This window comes from Drosophila yakuba, chromosome 2L, assembly GCF_016746365.2.
Source record: "Drosophila yakuba strain Tai18E2 chromosome 2L, Prin_Dyak_Tai18E2_2.1, whole genome shotgun sequence".
Taxonomy (NCBI): domain Eukaryota; kingdom Metazoa; phylum Arthropoda; class Insecta; order Diptera; family Drosophilidae; genus Drosophila; species Drosophila yakuba.
Window position 1 is genome coordinate 20,317,733 of NC_052527.2, and position 20,325 is coordinate 20,338,057.

The 20,325-nt window shown below is 40.6% G+C and overlaps 2 protein-coding genes and 1 long non-coding RNA gene across 5 annotated transcripts in view; 2 read left to right on the forward strand and 1 right to left on the reverse strand.

The window, feature by feature from the left end:
* Window positions 1–5,138: 5,138 nt before the first annotated feature.
* Window positions 5,139–6,872, reverse strand: LOC120320767. Its single transcript, XR_005560309.1, has 2 exons — window positions 5,531–6,872; window positions 5,139–5,478 (listed from the first exon to the last, which is right to left on the reverse strand). It is a non-coding gene; the product is annotated as an uncharacterized LOC120320767 (long non-coding RNA).
* A 119-nt stretch (window positions 6,873–6,991) lies between these two features.
* Window positions 6,992–7,476, forward strand: LOC26534656. Of its 2 annotated transcripts, none has more exons than XM_015199050.3 (3): window positions 6,992–7,060; window positions 7,120–7,281; window positions 7,338–7,476. In XM_015199050.3, the coding sequence occupies exons 1-3, from the start codon at window positions 7,033–7,035 to the stop codon at window positions 7,394–7,396; spliced, it is 249 nt and encodes an 82-aa protein (XP_015054536.1). In that variant the 5' UTR covers window positions 6,992–7,032; the 3' UTR covers window positions 7,397–7,476. The 2 variants fall into 2 exon arrangements, with proteins under 2 accessions (XP_015054536.1, XP_015054535.1); XM_015199049.3 differs by having other exon boundaries at window positions 7,002–7,060; window positions 7,132–7,281.
* Window positions 7,477–8,562: 1,086 nt separating this feature from the next.
* Window positions 8,563–20,325, forward strand: part of LOC6529027 (chaoptin) — a 38,103-nt gene continuing 26,340 nt past the window's right edge. For both annotated transcript variants that reach the window (XM_015198666.2, XM_002090023.4), the window contains exon 1: window positions 8,563–8,972. The gene's annotated coding sequence lies outside the window, so the exon portion shown is untranslated. The remainder of the gene's footprint in view (window positions 8,973–20,325) is intronic.

The window sequence follows — 20,325 nt, forward strand, 5'->3', positions numbered from 1 at the left end:
GAACTTAAATGATATTCCATAACTTCAGTGCGTACTATGAAAGTGCATTATTTGTGATTTTGAAGCGTATGCTCATTGTTCGTATCAGGAGTTGTAGAGCGACCTATTTGCATATGATGCCATGAAAAAGCTAATGGGTATATTTGCTGGTGTTTCAATTGAATAAGCTATTTTTGCTTTCCTACCACACAGTTTTTAATTGTTAATGCAAACATGAAAAACTGCTTTTGGCTTGTTATTTTTTTTGTTTTATTTGAATATCAGCACAAGCATCAACAATGCATTTGAATGGTCCTCAAAGCAATGGTCCACGCCCAGAAATCCGCCCGCCCGTTCTATTTGTTTTTGGGGGCATGAGTGGCCAGGGTTCGGATGGAGTGACATAAATGTGAATGAGTTGAAGTCAAAGTGTGCGAAGCTGGTGTTCCAAGTACTTGGTGGTGCTGCTGCTGGTGCTTCTGGTGCTGCCCCCAAACAATAATAATCTTGATTGCCCCTTCTGGACCGCCCTCCATACTCCCAGCTCATATCTGTCTGGCTGCCGGCTGTTTATTCCAACAAGAGCAACATGTCTCCGGACAATTGTTGTCTGTCTGTCTGTTGGTCGGTTGGTTGGTTGTTAGTTTGGTTGGCTGGTAGGTTGGTGTGCCAGTGCATCTGTTTGCCAATTGATGTAACTGTAACTGACCAAAAACGTTGGCCGTCCTTTTGGCTGTCTATTTAGCCAAGTGATTTGCCCGTCCCTTGCAATCGCAATCCATTTCCCTGCCAAAGAGTGTCTATATGCCCGCCACACCACTTCCAGCTCCCAGTTCCGGAGTATTTGTGCCCCGCTCAAGAGTTTGTGCTGTAGCGGCCTGTATTCCGTTTCGACAGCGTTACAGGCCGCTTCTTTACTTCCCCACATCCCCCATTCCCACTGGCCTACTTCCGGTTCCGTTGTGTTGTCCAACTAATTGGCTGCTTAACAGCTACAGAGGCAGCAGCTCAACTGTCCAAGCTGACTGCCAAGTGTCTGTGCCCAAAAACGAGTGTGCAATTTCAATTAAGATTATCGCATGCATTTAATAAAGCACTTAATACACTTATCGGTTGTGTGTCTGTCCACGTGAGCGCATCTGATTTGTCTGGCATATTTAAACTCAAATCGATTGCCAAATTATAATAGAGTGCTTTTCACTTTCTCAGCCAATTATCTCAAAGATTTCTGTTCAAAAGTTTATTTATTATTTATTTATGGCTCTATACATAGTTGTAAATTCTAACGAACACAATCGGCAGCCGTGGGGAAATTAGGTGTGCGAAACAAGAATTTTTCACATAAATGAATTGAGATTTGCATTTCTGAAGCATAGTATAAAAGCAGCTTTTAAAAACCGGCAGTTTATTATTTGTATTTGGTAGCCGACGTGTAAGTATTGAGAAGAAAGTAAAGCGATTGTTACAAAAAACATTTTTACAATGGATGCAGTGTATTAGCAAACTCTAATTTTATACAAAATATTAAACAATGGAGGTATTTCTAAACGAAAACGCTAGATAATCTAAGCTGTCACTGATATCTGCAAGGTTGTTTCATGACACTTAACCCGTTCAGATACGAATCTAAATTTATTACACATGTCTTCCATTTTCGCTGTGCGAAGTTTTAATTTCATTGTTTTTCGGTGCAAAACATGTAATTTAATAAAGTGAATAAAGTGGTAAGAGTGCAGTTATTCGGCAAACATGATACTCCACGCTCCTGGTCCCGCAGCCCTCGAAAATCAATTGCGGTTGTTCGTGTAACTATTTGGTTCACTGGTCACCACACTTTGATGATGGAGCAGGGTGGGTGGATAGGTGGAAGGGTCAGGGTGGGTGGAGTGTGAAAAGGTGGAGTGTTGTTGGACGAGCGCAGGAGAGTCGCCGGAGGAGAGGAGCACGTGGCGGCACTTCATGCAATTCACATGAGCGGTCCACAGCTGTTCGCCTTCGGTCAGGACTTTTGAAAGGATGGATGGCGGGATGAAGTGCGATTCCTGCATGTCCTTCTGCGTTGTATGTAAATGAGATATTTTGCGGTCTGGGAGCGTGGGTGGGCGACGAGGCACGTACAAATTCAAATGCGGTTGAAATCTGCATTAACTATTGCAATTAGTGCGAAATTTCGTATAAATTATGTAAAGAATAGTTTTTGGCACAGAGTTTTCTATGAACTACGACTGCGTCTGTATGTTGTTGGTTAGATTTTGCGTTTGAAAAATATTTTAGCCAAATGGTTTGTTCATTTGCTCGTCCGTCCGCTCAATGTGTACATATTTGTGGGCGTGGCACGGAATTGTTTGCCATTCGGCAGCCAGTCGGTTCCTGCATTATGCAATTGAATTTAAAATCTAATAATATGTTGAGCGATTTCAGTAGTTGGGCCAGCTGCATCGTTGTTTCATTGTTTTTCTGGATGATCTAATTCTTCTTGTTAAGTTTCAATGAAAATATGTTTCGTTTTTTATTTTAGATATTATGGCAATGGTTAAATAGTTCTATGACTTACATATATAAGACATTTTAACTTAAGATCACAATTCTTCTAATTCTTCTTGTTAAGTTTCAGGAAATGAAAATATGGTTCGTTTTTTGATTTTAGATTTTAAGCCAATGGTTAAACTACTATAGTTCTCATACTTATATAAGACGTATTAACCTAAGGTCACAAAATCATAAAAAATGTTATGTAATTAGCCATATTAATTTCAGCACAGAGTTCTCTGAACCAGATTAGTTTTATTAATAGATATATTTGAACTACTGTCGTTTCCGTTCCCGCAGTAGACAACGTTGCGTATGCGTGATATTTGACTGTCTATCTTTTCCCCGCTCACTCAATGAGCGCTCTTGCTGGTCTGTCTGAATGGGTGAGCCTTCCTCACTTGTTTGTTGTAAATTTCATTTAGATGTGCAATTAAATTTTAATTAGCCTGCCTCTTTCATTTCCATCAACGCATCTGCGTCAAGAGGGGAATTTAGGGAAGAGCTTTCGAGAATAGAGGCCATGTATGTTTCTGGTTATATATCAAAATACCTTTAATTAGAGAAAGTTCGTTTTGAGATGTCGTGCTATTATACCCTTGATGTGTGCGCTTTAATTTGATTTCATCGACTGTTTGTTCCGCACTCGCAAGCGATTTCAATGTGCTGAGGTATTTGGTTACTTGCAACCCCGGGCCATTTGCAGAACAACCTTCAGCTGGTAGCTACCAGCTCCCATTTATCTGTAATCAATTAATTCATTATTATTCGTATGCTGCTTTCAAAAAACCTGCCACTTTGCTTTATTGCATGTTCAATTAGTTTTTCGTTATTGGCTCTACCTTGTTGCACACAGTCGGGGGGATCATTAGGTTCACCAGGGGGGACTCCAGGGGGCAAGTGCACAAAGTTGTCGGCAAGTTTTCCAAGGTAATTTACAGGTAACTAAACTCTGCTTCTTTTATTTATCCCCTGCACTTCCTTTCTGTTCAATTTCAGTTTGTTTGAAGGCCTCTGGGGAAACATTTCAAGCAAGATAACTGAACCAGATAGCCGAACTGAGGCCTTAAAATGTGCACTGATTCCGCTGCAAAGAACAAGACTTGTTACGATCACTTCTATTGATATATAAATGATTTTAAACTACGGCAGATTTCGCTCAATATATTTTGAAACTATTTCTTAAGCATTATATATAAAATTACATAAACAAACAATAATAAAGAGTAAATAATCTCTCAAAATAAGTTGTTCTTTAATTTATCGTAATATTTAACCTGCTTAAAGATACATTTTAATTAACTGTAAGCTTTAAATAAATAGTAAACTGTAATAAAAAGTTAAACCGTGGACCATTTATCCAATTGATAACTCGAGCTATTGCCACACCGTTGACTCATTTTGTTTATTTTATTTATTATTTTAAATCCGTTGCAACTGTAAGGTCTGGTAAGGTCAGACTTTTATGTTTGAAAATATACTCAAATGTAAATTATTTTGATAACAATAAGCAGGTGTGTATGCTGTGCGCAATCTGAAGCTTTATACGACAAATGTCATAACAATTGAGTGAGCTGTCAAGCCTTTAGACTTAAAAGGTATAACCGGAAAACAACTTGTATCGATTGTGGGAAAAAGAAACTGTGTCCTGTGCACACAGTGAACGCTTTCTTATTGTCGCTACCATTTTCATAACATTAACCGTTTGCCAAAGCATTCAACTTGCCAACTCCCAATTGTTTTTTACACCACCCACCACAATGCGCATCGTTTACCTGGTTTTTTGTTTGCTTGTATTATTGCGCCAGTTAGTGCTATTATTTTTATTTTTCGCTGCCTTTGAAGCAGTTTTACTGCGCTGTTTGTTGATTTTCCAGTTGCTGATGCTGCCACTGATGCGACAAACCCCCTTGTGAGCCCGCTAATCCACCCACCTGGCCGGGTGAAAGGAGCAAAAGTTTCACGCTTTTGTTGTTAAAACATGCCAAGTAGATTTTGGGGAGAATCGCGAAGGCACTAGCACCAGCAGCAGAAGCGAGAACAGAAAACAGGCAATTGAACAGCGTCCTCTCCGATCACAACTTCCGATTTAACTGAGCGCAATTCGAAATCCCCTGTTAAAGTCCAATCACCCGCATCAATCAATCAGCATATGATAGTCTCGAAAAAATAAATCCAGACATTTCGACCCTGTGCATCTCATCGCTGACCCTGCTCAACTTCGACAGGTCAGAGCGTTTTTATAAAGCCATAAAATATACACAAACTAACTCAAAGGTCGGTCTCCACGCACTCGCACATGCACGATTTTTCGGCACGGGGGAAGATGGCCCCAACGATTGGGGGCTTAAATGTGGGAAGGGATGGTCTACTGTCTACGGCCAACTTGCTCCGTTTTCATGCCAGTAGAATACAGAGAAGTGTTTGAGAGATTTTAGTTTCAAGATTATATAAGAATAATATAATAAGAAATCATTATAGATTAAATTTCGTTAAAGACCCTAAGGTTACTTTCTTAAAAATGATCCTATTCTCTTGTTTTCAATTAACTATATCATAGGCATCAGGTTTCATAAATTAAGCCTTCTTATGAAGTTCCAAGTTCATTCATCAACAAAAAACAAGCCAAAGACGAGAATCATAGGTTTATTAAACATTATATCTCCGGTTTTTACAACCCACCGATCAACTCTCGCTTTTCTAGCTTTTTGAGTTGTTGCTCCTGCCGTGTTTTTTCGTTGGTTAAAGGGGCCTGCTTATGTTTGGTTTATGTTTTTTTTGCGGCCCATTCTCAGTTTCAGACTTGGGTTGGTCCCGAAAGATTTATGTGCGTAAATTTCATGCTGACGGCATCAGGTGATTTAACACTTTAGATAACTTGGAACAGTTTATAGTCGGAGACGAAGACCCACTTTCCCTCGCTCTGGAGGCTACACAAATGTCGAGGACGCTTGGACGCATGGGTGAGCTCTGAGGATGGGTAAAAAGTTGTATTTTTATTATTTTATTTTATTGCGCTTACATCTTTAAATAAGTTTGCTTTGTCCGCCCTCTCTTATTGGGTGTGTATTGGGGTCCTTTGTTCGGAGATCTGCCCTTCGGAATTGATGCGTCTTTTGGGGTCATAAAAATTACAAAAAAAATTCGCTCGCCTTTTTGGGCTGATTGCTGTGTGCGATTGAGCATCGTTGGTTCTGGTCTCAGGTCCCAGGTTCCCTGGAGTTTCGTTTCGTCCTTTCCTGCTTGTGCTCCTGGTGTCCTTTTTTTTGTTTGTTGTCCAGATAGGATATAAATTATATTGAGCGCTTTGAATTAGTTTTTTATGTGCCACACATGTAGTGAAAATGAAATTAGATACGTGTTGGGTACGAGTTAATTTGAAGGCACAGATTTGCCCTCATCCCAGAACAAAAAAACTTTTCCTTGATTTCTCTTCGATTGATAACTGAGGGGCGTGGACATGAGGAAAGGGATATCAACCGGGGGATATTTAAAGAGTTTACTTTAGTCGCACAATGCTCAACAATTGCGAACTCCATTGGGGAAAGTTCGCCCTGCAATCGTTGCAGCACTACCAACAATGGCAAGCAATTACCAAAATACAAAAAAAAAAAAAACTACAAAATGAGAGCAGAAAAATCCGAACCAAACACAAAAAATAAAAGGGGGCGATTGCGAAAATTCAACTCCAACACGAAAAGGGCAAGCGCGAGAAAGGAAACGCAAAAAAGCGAAAATAACATGGAATTGTTAAGGAACTGCAAACTGCAAATCCATTAAACCACAACAAGAACAAGATGCAGGAGGATGAGCTTGAGGACCAGGATAAGCGGAGCCCAGCAGAACCAAGTGGAACTCTGAACTACAGTAGGTATTGAATCGAAATAGGGAATGTTTCGACACAATTGACCGAAAATTGTTTGTTAAATGTGCAGAGCGTTGAGCATCACGAAGGACATTTGTAAATGTATTTTTTTCGGATTAGCTGAAACGGCTTACGTTCAATCACCCTAAACAATTTCCTGAACAGATTGAAGTTATTTTCCCATGCATTTTAAATCAAATCCTTCTGAAATATTTCTTTCGCTCTCGCTCATTGTTGCATTCAGTACAATAAAAATCAGATTACATTTTTGAAGCTTATCGAATCGACCGAGAGCATAACTTCTTATACATAAGTTTCATTGCCAGTTTTATGGCAGAATTTATTCGAGGAGCGACTTCCCAAGCTGCAATGAGTCAATCAAGTGGACCTCCAGAACGCCAGATTGGAAAATTCAGAGATACAATTGATTTTAACTGACTGGAGTTAGTAAAATAATCAAATAATACAATTTAGTTGTTTTATAAGTTGAATTTGAATCTGTACTAAAGGTTTATACCATCAACTATTATGTTATACTCGTATTGCCAAGTTTTAATTGGATTGTAATGCTTTTTAAATGCATTAAACCTTAACCAATTTCATATTACACTCAATGTACTTGGAGCTAATAAATTCAGTTTCAATAGCCAGCTGCCACTATGAAATGGCAATTTTTAGTTGTTCTGGGTAAGCTAAAGATCTCGACATTTTACATATTTTTTGTATTCCTATTGTTAATCGAACAGCTTATATGCTAGTCGGCTTTGGATGGGGACAAAACTGCAAAAAGCCTTGCGGAAAATGCATCTTGCCCACCTGCAACTTTGATGGAAAATGTTTCTTTGAGGGAACTAGTGCTTGTGCTCTGGAAAACGAAAATTGCCGACGAAAGAAGAAAAATCTTGCCAGTGAGCTTTCTGTTTGAAGGGTTTTCCTGATTTTATATTATTTTAAATATTTTTAGAGTTCGTAAAAACCGTGTCTGGGTTCTGTGAGTCGGGCGTTAAAATGTGTAAAAACTAAACAAAGATTTTGCTATTGGAGTAATAATTAAATATTTTTCTTTTAAGAAATTAATAGCTAAACAATTTAGTTTTGTCTAATTTTTTGCTGTTTTGTTAATCAGGTGTTCTTAGAGAGTATAATTCTTAGCCATAACGAAATTTCGTAGGAATGCAACAATTTACTGCCAGTGCTTAACGTCCATTTGCTACTTAGTTTGACCGATGAAAGCCTCAAGAAGACAAAGATGAGGTAGATTTTATTTTGCCACTCAAGTCCCAAACGAATCTAACCAAACCGAGCCACCCAACTATGAAAAATTTAAACTTTGCATCCAAGCCATTTATTCATCCTACTTGGCATCTGCCATCATATCTTAGCATGCGGTTTTGGCTTCATCCCGAGTTCTCTGCCCTCTTTCTGCATCTTAAAGCCTCCTTCTATATCTTTAAACATTTATGTGCCTTCCGGATCTTAGCCAGTTTGGGTGCACCTTAAAAATTAATTAAAACATCACTAACGGCTAATATCGTAGATTAAAAACAGCAGAAGAAGCTGTGCTGGGTGCTGGGTAAGAGGACCGAAATGGGACGCACCTAGATGAGGCATATAAAACTTTTGGGGTTAACTGAGTGCTCTAAAAACTGGCAGGAACTTGCAAATGGCCAGTATTCTTGGCCATTTATCAGTCTTAGTTGTGGGTTAGTTTGAAAGAATGTTCCACAATAAATTCGAACAACAAATTTGGCTCCTTCTGGAGTTTATTAGCTGCCAGCCGGAATTTTGCGGTCAAAAGGCGACCTGAACTTGAATCTGGCCGGTCCGTCCCCCCCATCCACCTTTGGTACATCCATCTTCATCTTTGCCCCCATCAAGTCAACGTCCAGTTTAGAATTTCATTGAATACTCCGCCTGATGACGGAGCATTGCCAGATGGCATATTAATTCCGGCTCAGGCACGGCGCATGCCCAGATGCTCCGGTAATCGGGGGTCTTCGGGCTTTTGGACTCTCTCCAGCTACTTGGGTCGTGGCGACGGGCTTCGGGGTCTTTGGGGGCTTCGGTTGTGGGTCTGTTGCGCCTAGGACAACAATTTCCGTGTTGCATGCCTCGCCGTCGGGTGATCTAAAAACGAAGCGAGTGTCGAGGTCGCCAATGTGCCATAAAATGCGCATAATGTGGCACGGATGTGTCAGTGCACGTTGGTAATTTGGCGCGTGAGCATCGCCGAGTATCGTTCTTGCCTCAGTGGCAGCCCGTATTGTGATGTTGCTGGTGTAACGGCAACATCTCGTACCTCTAGCCGGCTAGATAAAATGGTGCCGCGAAATGGTGACCACAAATAGATAGGCTTCGAGAGCCACGAAGCATTAACCAGAGATCGAATCGGTCGAGAGATCCGGCAGTGCTTATGAATCAAAAGTAATCAAGCGGTGATTGCGAAGTGTAGTGATCAGTAATCAAAACTCAAGTGGCAAGAAAGCAGAAAAAGCAAACGAACGAGAGAAAAGTAACCTAGGCACATGCAACAACTGGATACGGATACGCTTTTCAAGCCCTGAACAGCCGCCTACCCACGAACCCACCCACAAGTCAAGTACGTAACAGATTGATGAGCAACTCGCCGTCGCCGACCCCGTCGCTGTCTCGAAGAACCACCCACTCTCTTACCTCCCACATCCCCCTCCACCTTCAGAAGCATCACCCACTCCCAGCCACCCACTCGAGCAGGCACTTGACTAAAAGTTCAATTTCCTGCAAGATGCTTTAATTGAAGCGCACAGTAAACAAGAAACAGAAGCAGAGCCACAGAAGCAGCGAAACAGAAACAGAGTGGGCAAGGGTCACTCGTCGCCTTGGGTGCCTTCGCTCTGGTCAGTCATTAGTCATTTGCTCATTTCCGCAAACGCAGCCCGGATGCGCAGCACTTGTCAGCCAATAAACAACCTCGACGGGGGGTGGTAGACGGATGGGTGGGTGGGTGTAGTGGTGACCTACCGCCACCCACTCTCCCAATTAAATGTGGCAAACATATCAGCGTCAATCACCGATTCTGATGGCCAGGTCAGTGCATCCTGCTGCCTCGCTGGCGTGTCCACAGATCAGTTGAGGCATCGGGAAAATGTCTCGGGGTGTTTGGATTGCAGTCCCGGGGATTGGATGAAATTTCGATTTGGTCATGGATCAGGTTGGACTATGTAAAAGTTTTAATTTGGCCCTCCAATGTTGGGTGCCATCGATTTGCAATGATAGTAGTTGGTTTTATTGAATGCTATTGATAAACTAACAGTCATTTGACAAACATCTAAGATAAGAGCTAAGACTCATTTTCTCTAGACTTCACAAATAAAATATATTAACAGATATGCGGGCTGTAGCAATTTTAAATCAAATTGGCGAGGGAGTGAGGGGTCCACTTCCAGTTCCAAAAAATAATGAAAATATCTGTATGGGAAAGCTGTATCGCCATGATACATATCATCATAGCACATTAATAAGTCAATATGTATATGATAATTATCAGACCTTAAAGAAGTTTATGGTTGTATATAGATACGAATGAAATTTACGTTCATAATATAAACAGAGGATTGTTTGAAGGAAGGATTAAAAAACATCGTATAGGTGTTTCAAACATTTCTCAACAATGGATCAGTGTTTATAGTCTTTAAGATGATGGAAAAAAGTGGAACGAGCTGAATTGCAGTAGGAGTGGGCGTGAGGAGTGGAGACTGCATATGTGTCACACATTGAGTTTCTTGGACAACAATAACAAAGACGGACAGGAGCAGGGTGCATCGTTCAGAAAGAGCAAAAACGGTGCATAGGTGCTACAAAAAAAAAAAAAAAAACAACGAGCAACAATGGCACGGAGGTGGGGAAAGATGAGGAAAGTTCGAGGGAGTACCCAAGCTAACCCAGTTTTTTTCGACGTTGGTTCTTCACGGCTCAGTTTTGTTTTGGGCCTACTTTTTTTTGTCGCCTGCTTGGTATATTTCTTTTTATGACTTTTACGAACTGCCCGCAAAACGACGACGACGAAACAGCAACCTCGCTGACAGCAGAAGAAACGAAAATATTTCGACCAAAAACTGCCAGACTTGTCCAAAACCACCCACCAACCCATTCCTTTGGATGGAACCTGTTTTGTAATTGTTGTGTTTTTATTCCGACTATGCGTGTTGATGCGGATTTCTTTAGCTTTCCCAGCGTTTCTGGGCTCTCGCTTCTTGCCTGCGCTATTGTCACGTAAATCTGTGACAGAAATTAGCCTCGTTGACAAAAATATGCCTGCTTACACATTATTTGTACAAACAAATGGACGGGCAACGGTTAATGGCGTGGAGGGTGTCGTCCTCGGAGTGCCTCTGGGTTCTGTGGGCTCTGTTTATGGGGTTTTGGGGTCTCTGAGGGAGTGTTGCAGATACATAGGTCTGGAGAAATTTGCATGGGAACTGCGCCAGTTGACGTTGTTGTTTCTTGGCCTCTTTTGGGCGAATTCCTCAGCTAGTTTTGCGGCTGTCGTCCTGTCGGCTTTTCTTCTTCGCCTTGTTTTATTGATCTGTTTATGCTTTAGGACCTCTGTCCTTACATTTTCCCCCAACCCAGCAATCTCTGTCCAACCCTCATCATGGATAAACAAACAAAAAAATTTTATTTGTGGACTACTAAAAATGCAAAAATAAAAAAAGAAAACAAAAAGCAAGAGCGGGGACCGCAAATGTGTTTTTCGGGGCAAAGTTGCGCCTAGGTTAATGACCAGACAGGCGTGAAGGCAATCATAAACTGAGTTCATTTCAGTTCCCCACTCTTCGCATTCCAAGTTAATTTTCCTTGACCAGAGTCTAGCCAGGATAGAAAGTTTACTGTAGCTCTTAATCAACTCATTATAATGAACACCCGGTTCACAGAAACAAAATATCCATATCATGCCGTCGATTAAATTATTTGGTAGCCTTACGGCTCTTTGGATGATTGACTTTATGGAGTTTTGTGCTGATTTTTTCAATAAAATATAATGAGATTAATAAATCAAATTGCTGCACACAAACTTTTAATACTATAAAAAATGTATATGCGTGTACTTAATAATAGAATTTACATTTAGAGTAAAGGTGTATACAAGGTGCGTAGAAAAGTATGTTACAGTAATATAAGATGAATGCGTTTTTTACCCTATAAAGTGTCTGTTCTAATTTTTGTCTGTCCGTATAACTTTCGCGATCTCTGAAACTATAAAGGCTAGAAATATATTATATTATATTAATGATATAAAGCATGCAGAGTCTAGAGACGCCTAGATTGTTTAGATGAATTCCCCACCGACTATAACACTGAGTATCAGATAGGCGAGCTAATCTTGTTCTATCTTGTTTTATTTTATATCTCTGCCCATTATAATCGGTGTCCCAGAAAGACTTTTTTTTAACACCCAGCGGACTCGACTGATTTAAATTTCTAGTATTCATTAAAAACTATTTTATTAATACTTCGGCTGTTGTGCGTGATATAACTTAAATAGTTCTGAAAGGAAAACAATTTTTCCAGAAAAAGCGCTCTAGCCTAGAAAGTTAAGGTTCAAAGTCAAACAACGAACAATTTTTTTACGTCTACAATTTCCAATCGAACCCAGACCCCTAATTACTAAGACCTCACCTTAGTCACACAAAATACGGAGTCAATCTATCATGCTATGGGTGTTCTCCTGATTAACACGAAACTTTGCCCAGGCCGAGCAACAAAATGATTGATGTCCACTACAAAATTTTCAATGTATCAACCCCCAGAAAATTGTTTAGGCTAAAAGCCAGGTTTTCCTACGTTTAGTAAACGTTGGCTATATAAACTGTTTATCGAACCATTCGGATTTATGTCACAGCAACTGATTGATTTTTAATTAAACGTCCACGATTTCACTGATTGACGCTAATCATACGCTTGATGGGCTTAAGCTCGGCCACGCCCCCACTTAATGGGTGGCTAAATAAAATGAGCATTTCCCACTTTAATTTGAAGTTCGAACCAAACACATTGTATGAGCACACATACTGCGGAAATTAGATATTTATTGAGAGAGGCGTTGTCAGGCAAACCAATTTAAAAGGTATTGGCCCAATGCGAAGGGCTTTGAAACGGGGAGCGTGTGGAAATCGAATATTATCCAGATAGTGCCGAAGATCCATTTACGTGACTCGGAAATGCAAATAAAAAAGTGGAAAAAACCGCTTTCCGAATGTTTTTCTGCCTCATTTTTTTATTGAATTGTAAGGGCGGCGTGGTGAGGCGGAGGAAGGGCAGACCGACATAAATAAACCTCAACTAAGTCGTATGTTTTGACATAGATTTAAATTGACATGGTTGTGTAAACAGAGCAGGGAGGAGGACATACATTCGTACATATACCAAAGGCAGACACAAAAGCAGAAGCAGACGCAGTGGCAGAGGCTCTCACACATTCCTCATTGAAAGCCGCACACAAATTCTCGACGTTCAAGGCATTCCTCGCTTGGAAACCACAACGCACTTTTCCGAGTTCGATATCAGCAGGGCGAAAAAGAATAAAATAAAAATGCAAAATAGTTCGTTATTTAACATATTTGACGGCTGCCCGGTTGGTTGCTTGGCTGTCGGCTCGTAAATGTAAATTGGCCCTGAGATATGGAGCTGATGACAAACAGGCCCAAAGCCGGGAGCACCAGAGCCAGAAACTAAACCAAAAACCAGGACGCGCATGGAAAATCCGAACCCTTTGACAATTTTGTTGCTGCCTTCGCTTCGATGGTTCGTTGGGTTTCTTCTCCGGGCTCCGCAAAAATATTTGCCACGCAAATAGCTGGAAAAGTATTGCCCGATTATGTTTCTCTGCACACACGCAGCAGTCAGCAAATTGAAAGGCAAACACACACAGCCCCACACACACACACCCACACACTGGTAGTCAGAAAAAAGATGAACAGGCCAAAACGATTTGAGAAGGATCCGAAAAAAAGAAAAAAAAATGGAATTTGGAGGGGAATAACCAGTAACCAGTAGTGGAAACCGGAGTGGAAAGGAGAAAAGAACGCAGTCTCGTTGCTTTCTATGAATGTCAATTGGTTGTTGGCCGGATGGTTCTTGGCAAGCGGAATGGAATGGAATGGCTTGGCGAGCTAGGAGCTAGATGAGTGGGAACGGGGCCAATTTAAAAGGGCTTACTTTTTAATGAAGCGAGCCATGGATGCTGCCGAACCCGAAGGGGTTTCCAACACAATCGCCATGGCGACTATGATAAATGAATGAGCATATGTCGGATGGAGTAAGTGGGTGTCTGGCCATTGAGGAGCTGGCAGCTTTGTGACAGAGAACGGCAACAGGAATTGAAATGCTAGATTAGATGCAATTAGATAGAGCGTAAGTGGAGGATGATAATACGATGATATCCATTGTTAGGCAATGGAAATGGTTGTGAGTCGTTGGGTAACAGGACCTTATGGCGGATTAGTATTATTATTAAATAGAGAGAGAATGGTATATTTTGCACTTGAATAGAAAAAATTTTTTTTGATTAGATGAACATTTGTGAAATATGTCGAATATATAAAGTAATAATTACATACATATACACAATAACGGAGTGATTCCATTTTTCAGATTTGATTAAAAAAGTCAACTTGATATCCAGGCTTCATGAATGAGTTACATCTCAGTAACATCAAACGTTTGCTTTGATGCCAGCAACCCCTCCCGGAATTCGCTGGCGCTCTTTTATTGGTTTTTCCGCAGCAGCCAGTGTCCAGTAGCCACAATCTGACATATTGGAATGTCAAACTAATGAGGTTTCCAAACCAAAACGTACTTACCCCCATTTGCCAACGACCACTTGCAGCCATGCACAGAATCGGCGGTGTTGAGGGGACATCCAAATCAAATCACATAACATGTCAGCCATGTTGGCCACCATCTACCCCAGAACCCCACAATGCCACACCCATTCATTCAGCGGGTACAAACCATCGAACCCATTCAAACCATGCGCTCCAGCGCACCAAACGAAATGAAACCAACTAAAACAATTCCCTTAGCTATGCTAATGACGCGCAGTTTCCTCTATTGTAAACTAGCTTTTGCTCTATTTTCACCTCTAACGTCGTCCCCTTTTCCTCCTCCTCAGCTGTCACCTGTCCCCACGAATCCGCTTCCCCCCCCTAGAAGCCCATGCCCACGCCCACGCCCTTCTTCTACGAGGCAATGCCACTGCATTCTCCTCTGGTATGCATGTGCCGAGGTTAAATATATGTGCTGTTGTGGAGCCTATGCTAATGCGCTCGGTTGGCTAAGTGGGTGGTGGCTGAAAAGTGCGGAATATTTAAGATATGCTTATGCTTTGCTGGCAGGTGCAGTCAATATTTGTGTCTGAACCAAAGCAGGCTGGAAATCATCTCACATTCTATCATTCTACGACATACGCAGTTTATAATCCGTAAATATTATTGAATCCAATAAATGGTCAATGGCTTTTAATGTTAAGATTGATTTAATCCCCTTCCGACAGTGTAAACTAAAATAAATTGCATTGATTTATTTCTTCATCACACGGATGAAACTCTGTAATGAATTTTGGAATAAGAATTGCAAGAATGATTGTTGTTGAATGCCGAATTTTCAGCAAATCAATTGGCCAAGATTGATTATTGGCCGAAAAAAAGTGTCAGAAACCAAATCTGAAAAATATGAAAAAATGGGCTTACGATAATATGTTTGTGCTTATCAATTCAGCAATTTTTTGAGATTCGCATGCTGGGATCATGTTATCCTCGCAGCGTCAGTCTGTTGCAAAGATATTTTTACGCACACACAGGTACCTAAAGAAATATTTATGTGCAGATATATGCATATAGTTTCCTATTCGCAGAGGTTTCTGAGTTCTGTGAGGTGTTGTCGACACCGTCCTTCGTTGGTTTGTTGAACAGGATTGGGCTGTTGTCGGTGCCCTCGTCTTCGGCTGCCCTCGTCCAATATGTGTCAAATGCAAATTTAAATCTTATTGAAAAGGGGATTATGTGACAGCAGCAGGCGCCATATGAAAAAGGGGGGTGTAGTCGGGGACTGGGCCCTCTCCCATCTTGGCTTTTCATTCATTTTGCGGGTTTTTTCTGCTGTGTTGGTGCAACTAAAAATGTCACTCCTTCTGCTGTAATCGAAGCAGGAGTGATTGACTGACTCTGAGTGGAGGACTGTGGTCTTGCAGGGATGTATGTTAACTTTCGAGTATGGGAGAAGCAGCTTATCCAGAGGGTGCAGGGGAGGCATGGGAGGCAGGAACACGAGGCATAAACCGATTCTCATTTGCATCTTTTGCTTTTGCTGTCTGCCATTTTTAAATGCTTTTCACTTTCTTTCTACTACCATTCTACTACCATTCTCAGCAGTTTTCATTCCGACTCTGTTGGTATTGCGGTTCTACTGTCATTGCACTCATATCATCATTCTGGCATCATCACAGCCCACAGCCCACAGCCCAGGAGTGGAGAATATAATAGAATTCCAACTTCCAGCAGTAGTCTAATCCCCACATCGCTGCATACATTTATAAGCCATACAATGACATGACCATACAATATTTCTCTTTCCTTTTTTGGCACAAAATACTTTGCGCTTCGATGCTACCTCGTCCTGTCATCTCCTTTTGTGTGGACGGGGAAAAAAATGTTTCGGGGTTTCGGGGTAAGGGGACGTATGTTCAATATTTTCCAGCTATTGAAATCAAGGATCGAGAAAGCGGGGCAGCTGAGTCTGAGTGGGGCTGAGTGAGAAGAGGAAGGCACGCTTGTATATATTTCAAAGCTTTGTTATCAATATGTCGCCTGCTTATTGAAAATAATACAATATTCGTGTGTGGGATAAGTAAGGATGCCTGATGTACGTAATATATCTTCTTCTGTTTTCTTCCTCATTGTGCCAAGTATCTTGTAGATACATATATCCACAAAAAGAAGTGAATGTGAGTGTTGAGCTCTGTGTGTGCCGAAGCTTGTCACCTGTCGGGGCCTCGGCACTTTTGGGACATTGATTGCGAAATCATCATCATCGTTTGAATGGTAATCCTCGGTTATTCATTCGAAATATGAAATGAAAACTTTTTGACTAAACTACCAAACAATAATTCAATAATTCAAGCTGTTTGCTTAAATATACGAATACATCGCTTAAGTATTTGTTTTCTAAAAAAGAGAAATGTTTTGTTAGCTTTTTCGATTGTTTACACATTTGTTTGCTTGTTAGAATTGTTTACCTTAGCTTTTGTTACGGATAACCAATTCCGATAATGGTCTATGCCGACTCCTCCTTGTGTCATTAAATATGCCTACTCCCAATCGCAGGGTTTCCTTCTGGGGCGTCCGGTTGGCAAATGGGCGGTGAGACATCTTCTTTCAACTGGCAAATGCCCTGCACGTAGCCCCATAAATTCCCGTATTCAAGCTTGAAGCTCTTTTCTTTATACATTTACATTAAACATTCCTTTCCAAGCCGTGCCATTCAATTCAATACCAATCGATTCGTTCCGAGTCGACAATTTATGCAGCTGGGAGTCAAAGTCCTTGGCTGTGGCCTAATTGAAACATGGCTTGCAAATGCATTAAATCCCCAAATAGTAGCAAAATAATGAGGCTGATTAATTCAATCAGTTCTAATGTGACACGCCCCTTCAATCTGCCCGGGCATTAGGCCAGTTCAATCTTCCTGCGGAACACAGGTTACGTTGGAACTTTACCATGTTAAGTAGCTTAACACGCTAATGTAATGAAGCTATTATGCCGAGGGCTTTGCTTCCGGAACATCTGGTGATAGATCAATGTATTTATCGAAATAAATGGACCAAGTGTGACACGTAAATGGACGAGGCAATCGAGTTGTTACCCCCAAAATGACGAGTCAATTAATTCAGCAAAGGGTGTAATAACAGTAATAATTATATACCAAAAAAAATCCTTAATATTCTTTTTCAAAATTAATCATTTACGGACATGCTTCTATAGCTTTGATGTTGATGTTATGTTGCATCGGAGAATGGTTTTATATTTTGTTCCAGAGATTTGTTGCCGGCATATCATTAGTGGGTAGTTGGCTAAAAATACTTGTTTTAATATGTGCAATAAAGGATTATGTTGAAGATTAATGACCATTTAAATAATTATGTTTGTATAAAATGTATTTGGCTTAGGATCCAATAACTGTTTCAAGTATAACTTCTTTAAGAAAGTCAGCAATATACATTTTTGCCTTCCTTGCGAGTCCTCGCTTATGATCGACCTTGACTCCTGGGAAAATCCACTTCATATCTATCAAGGAATCGCGTCGTTGATTCTCTGTCGTTGTCAAAAGTCAAAAGTTCAGTCTGCAATTTGAACATGACATTTGTCAGGAGACAAGCACATGGGATGGCAAGAGGAGTTGGTGGAGGCGAGGGCAGAACGGCATGGCGCCATATCCACTGAACCTTAAATCAAGTTGTAAAGAGGCTGGGCCAAGTGTTTGGGGATTCTCTGTCTGCTAGAACCACTCAGAAAAAAAAGAAACAAAAAGATCCACTCCATATAAATATGAGTTCTTTGTGAATTTTACAGTTTAATCTTAAATCAAAATGAAAATCCTTAATAAGAACATATAACCTAGATATAATTTCTTAAACTTATTGTATATTCGTAAAACAATTATTTGAACTGTTAAATAGCGTTTGTGTGATTTCATACTTAAGTCGAAATTTCGATGCATTTAGGTAAGATTATGGAAATGATTATGCATTGTACTTTGACTAAGAAGTCACAATTTGTAAGTAATTTTGTTAAGTGAAGAAGCAGCTGTTGATGAAACGAAGGCAACAAAATCAACAGCAATAGCAACAACTAGAGCGACACGGCGTTAAAAAGGAAAGAAAAGGAAAACGAAAGAAAAAGCATTCCAAATGAAGATGGGCAGCTGCGAGGCATTTTCCAGGGCACATACACATACTCGCACACTCACTCGGACTGACAGACGCACACACATGCGGCTATAAAAGTGACAAATGTTAAACGAAATGTAAAGAAAAACTGACAACAGGAAGATGCCACGTAATGAAGCATAAAAAGTACATTTTTCAATGCGACTCCGAATCCAGCGGGAACAAGAATAGATCAAAAAATAAAAAATACCAGAGAAGGAAAACCATAAGTGGATTCGCGAATAACGAATGGAAAATGAATAATGCTGCTCATCTTTTATACCCTGTATATATAAATATAAAAATGCGTAAGGATCTGTAGATATTTTTAGTTGTGTATTAACTAGTTCAGATAGATATTTGAAAGTCTTTATAAATAAAGTCACTTACAAACTTTCCTTGTATTATAATTTCGGAAGTACATATTTTCAAAGTCTTTTGTCATTACTTTTACATAATTACCAAACTGTAACTGTGTATACGAATATCAAAATATGCTTTTACTTTAGCAAAGATATGCTCTTATTTATTTTGTGTTTACATGTTTGCCCACAGAATAACGTTACTCAAGAAATTGTATGAAATAATTTTACTTGTTGACTAGGATGCAAAAATATGTTCTAGGTTTGCAATAAAGTGGCTAGATAAATGAAGCAAATTTGATGATTGGCCTTGGATTGCATGTAGTGGTACATGTATTTTCTTTTCCAGGCTTCTCTCAGATATTTGTCGGTGGAAAATTTTGTGTGCTAGATTTCAGCACTGCCTGTGATTACATTTCCGTATGCATTGCACAAATTACATCTGGCTGCGCTAGCCAAGCGAATTTAACCTTATCACAGCTGTGAACCCCCGATCGACCGACCAGTCGACTGCAGTGCCTTATTCCGTGCTGAAATCACAGCATACCTTGCGGCGCCAGGCGACTGACAATGAGTCCTGGCAAAAAGCAACGAAAACATTGTCAGCGAACCCTCGTCCTTGCCTTCATCGCATAATCGAAATTCATTTTCACGCTTGTAATCAATGCGACAACGCCCCAGCAATGCCACGCCCAACTTATGCAAATCGTTGACTTCGTGCAGCCTTCGCAAAATCCCCCGCCACCCCAAATGCCCCTCTCCACGCCACGTAATTGCTAAAAAAATTTGTGTTGCAGAGGGAAAACTCGGAGTGGGGCAAAAAATGAGAACGAGAAACCGAATTTAATTTGTTTTTCGCTCGTTTTGTGCAAGCAACTTTCTCGTTTTCTTGTTGAATTCGTTTTCAATACGCAGACATACACAATACACATACATACAAATATATGCTCTTTCTTCTTCTTTTGTTGTCTAGCTTGCAATATTTATTATCGAATTGGTAATACCGGAGCCGAAGGGTAAACCGGGCTAGAAGGGCGAACGACATGACGGCGCAGTGCGAGCAATTCGAAAAACTTCAAGCTGAATTCAGGGACCACCTCCGACATAAGTTTCAGGCTTCGCTTCCGCCTTCTTTCGATACCCTTTTCTGTACTAGGGGCTTTATAATCCAATTTTCTGTTCAGATCTATGATTTCTAGAGTCTATCTCTTTTGTAATTCATGATAAGAAGTGGCGATAATTGTTTTCATATCAACGAAATCAAACAAGTATATTTAAGAAATCAAAAAATTGCACGAAGAACTTAAAGGTACTTTTTAATGGCTTTGCAACAAATTTTGGTAAGGTGTACAAGGAGACCTAGGGTATCTACTGCTCCTGGCCCGAAGCCATCCGTTGCCACTAGTTTCCGTCCGTTCTCCATGCCAGCCTTGTTTACTGGAAGCTCCTCCTCCTTGCTACTAGTTCCTGAAATGTTTGCTGCGATTGCCCGGATTGCATGGCCATGTCCTGGACTGGTCGACGTTGCCTTGGGTCTTCTTGGTTGGGACATTGGTATGCACACGCGTGGACCTCGCATAGATGTCCTCGACAGGAAGTCTAACCTAACCCGGGCATATGCCCTGCAC

Bases quoted from the DNA above. Each gene is read 5' to 3' on its own strand.
- LOC26534656 (XM_015199050.3), top strand. From the start codon at position 7,033: ATGAAATGGCAATTTTTAGTTGTTCTGG. The intron at 7,061-7,119 runs GTAAGCTAAAGA...TTAATCGAACAG, and splicing joins GCAATTTTTAGTTGTTCTGG to CTTATATGCTAGTCGGCTTT. The intron at 7,282-7,337 runs GTGAGCTTTCTG...AAATATTTTTAG, and splicing joins AAAGAAGAAAAATCTTGCCA to AGTTCGTAAAAACCGTGTCT.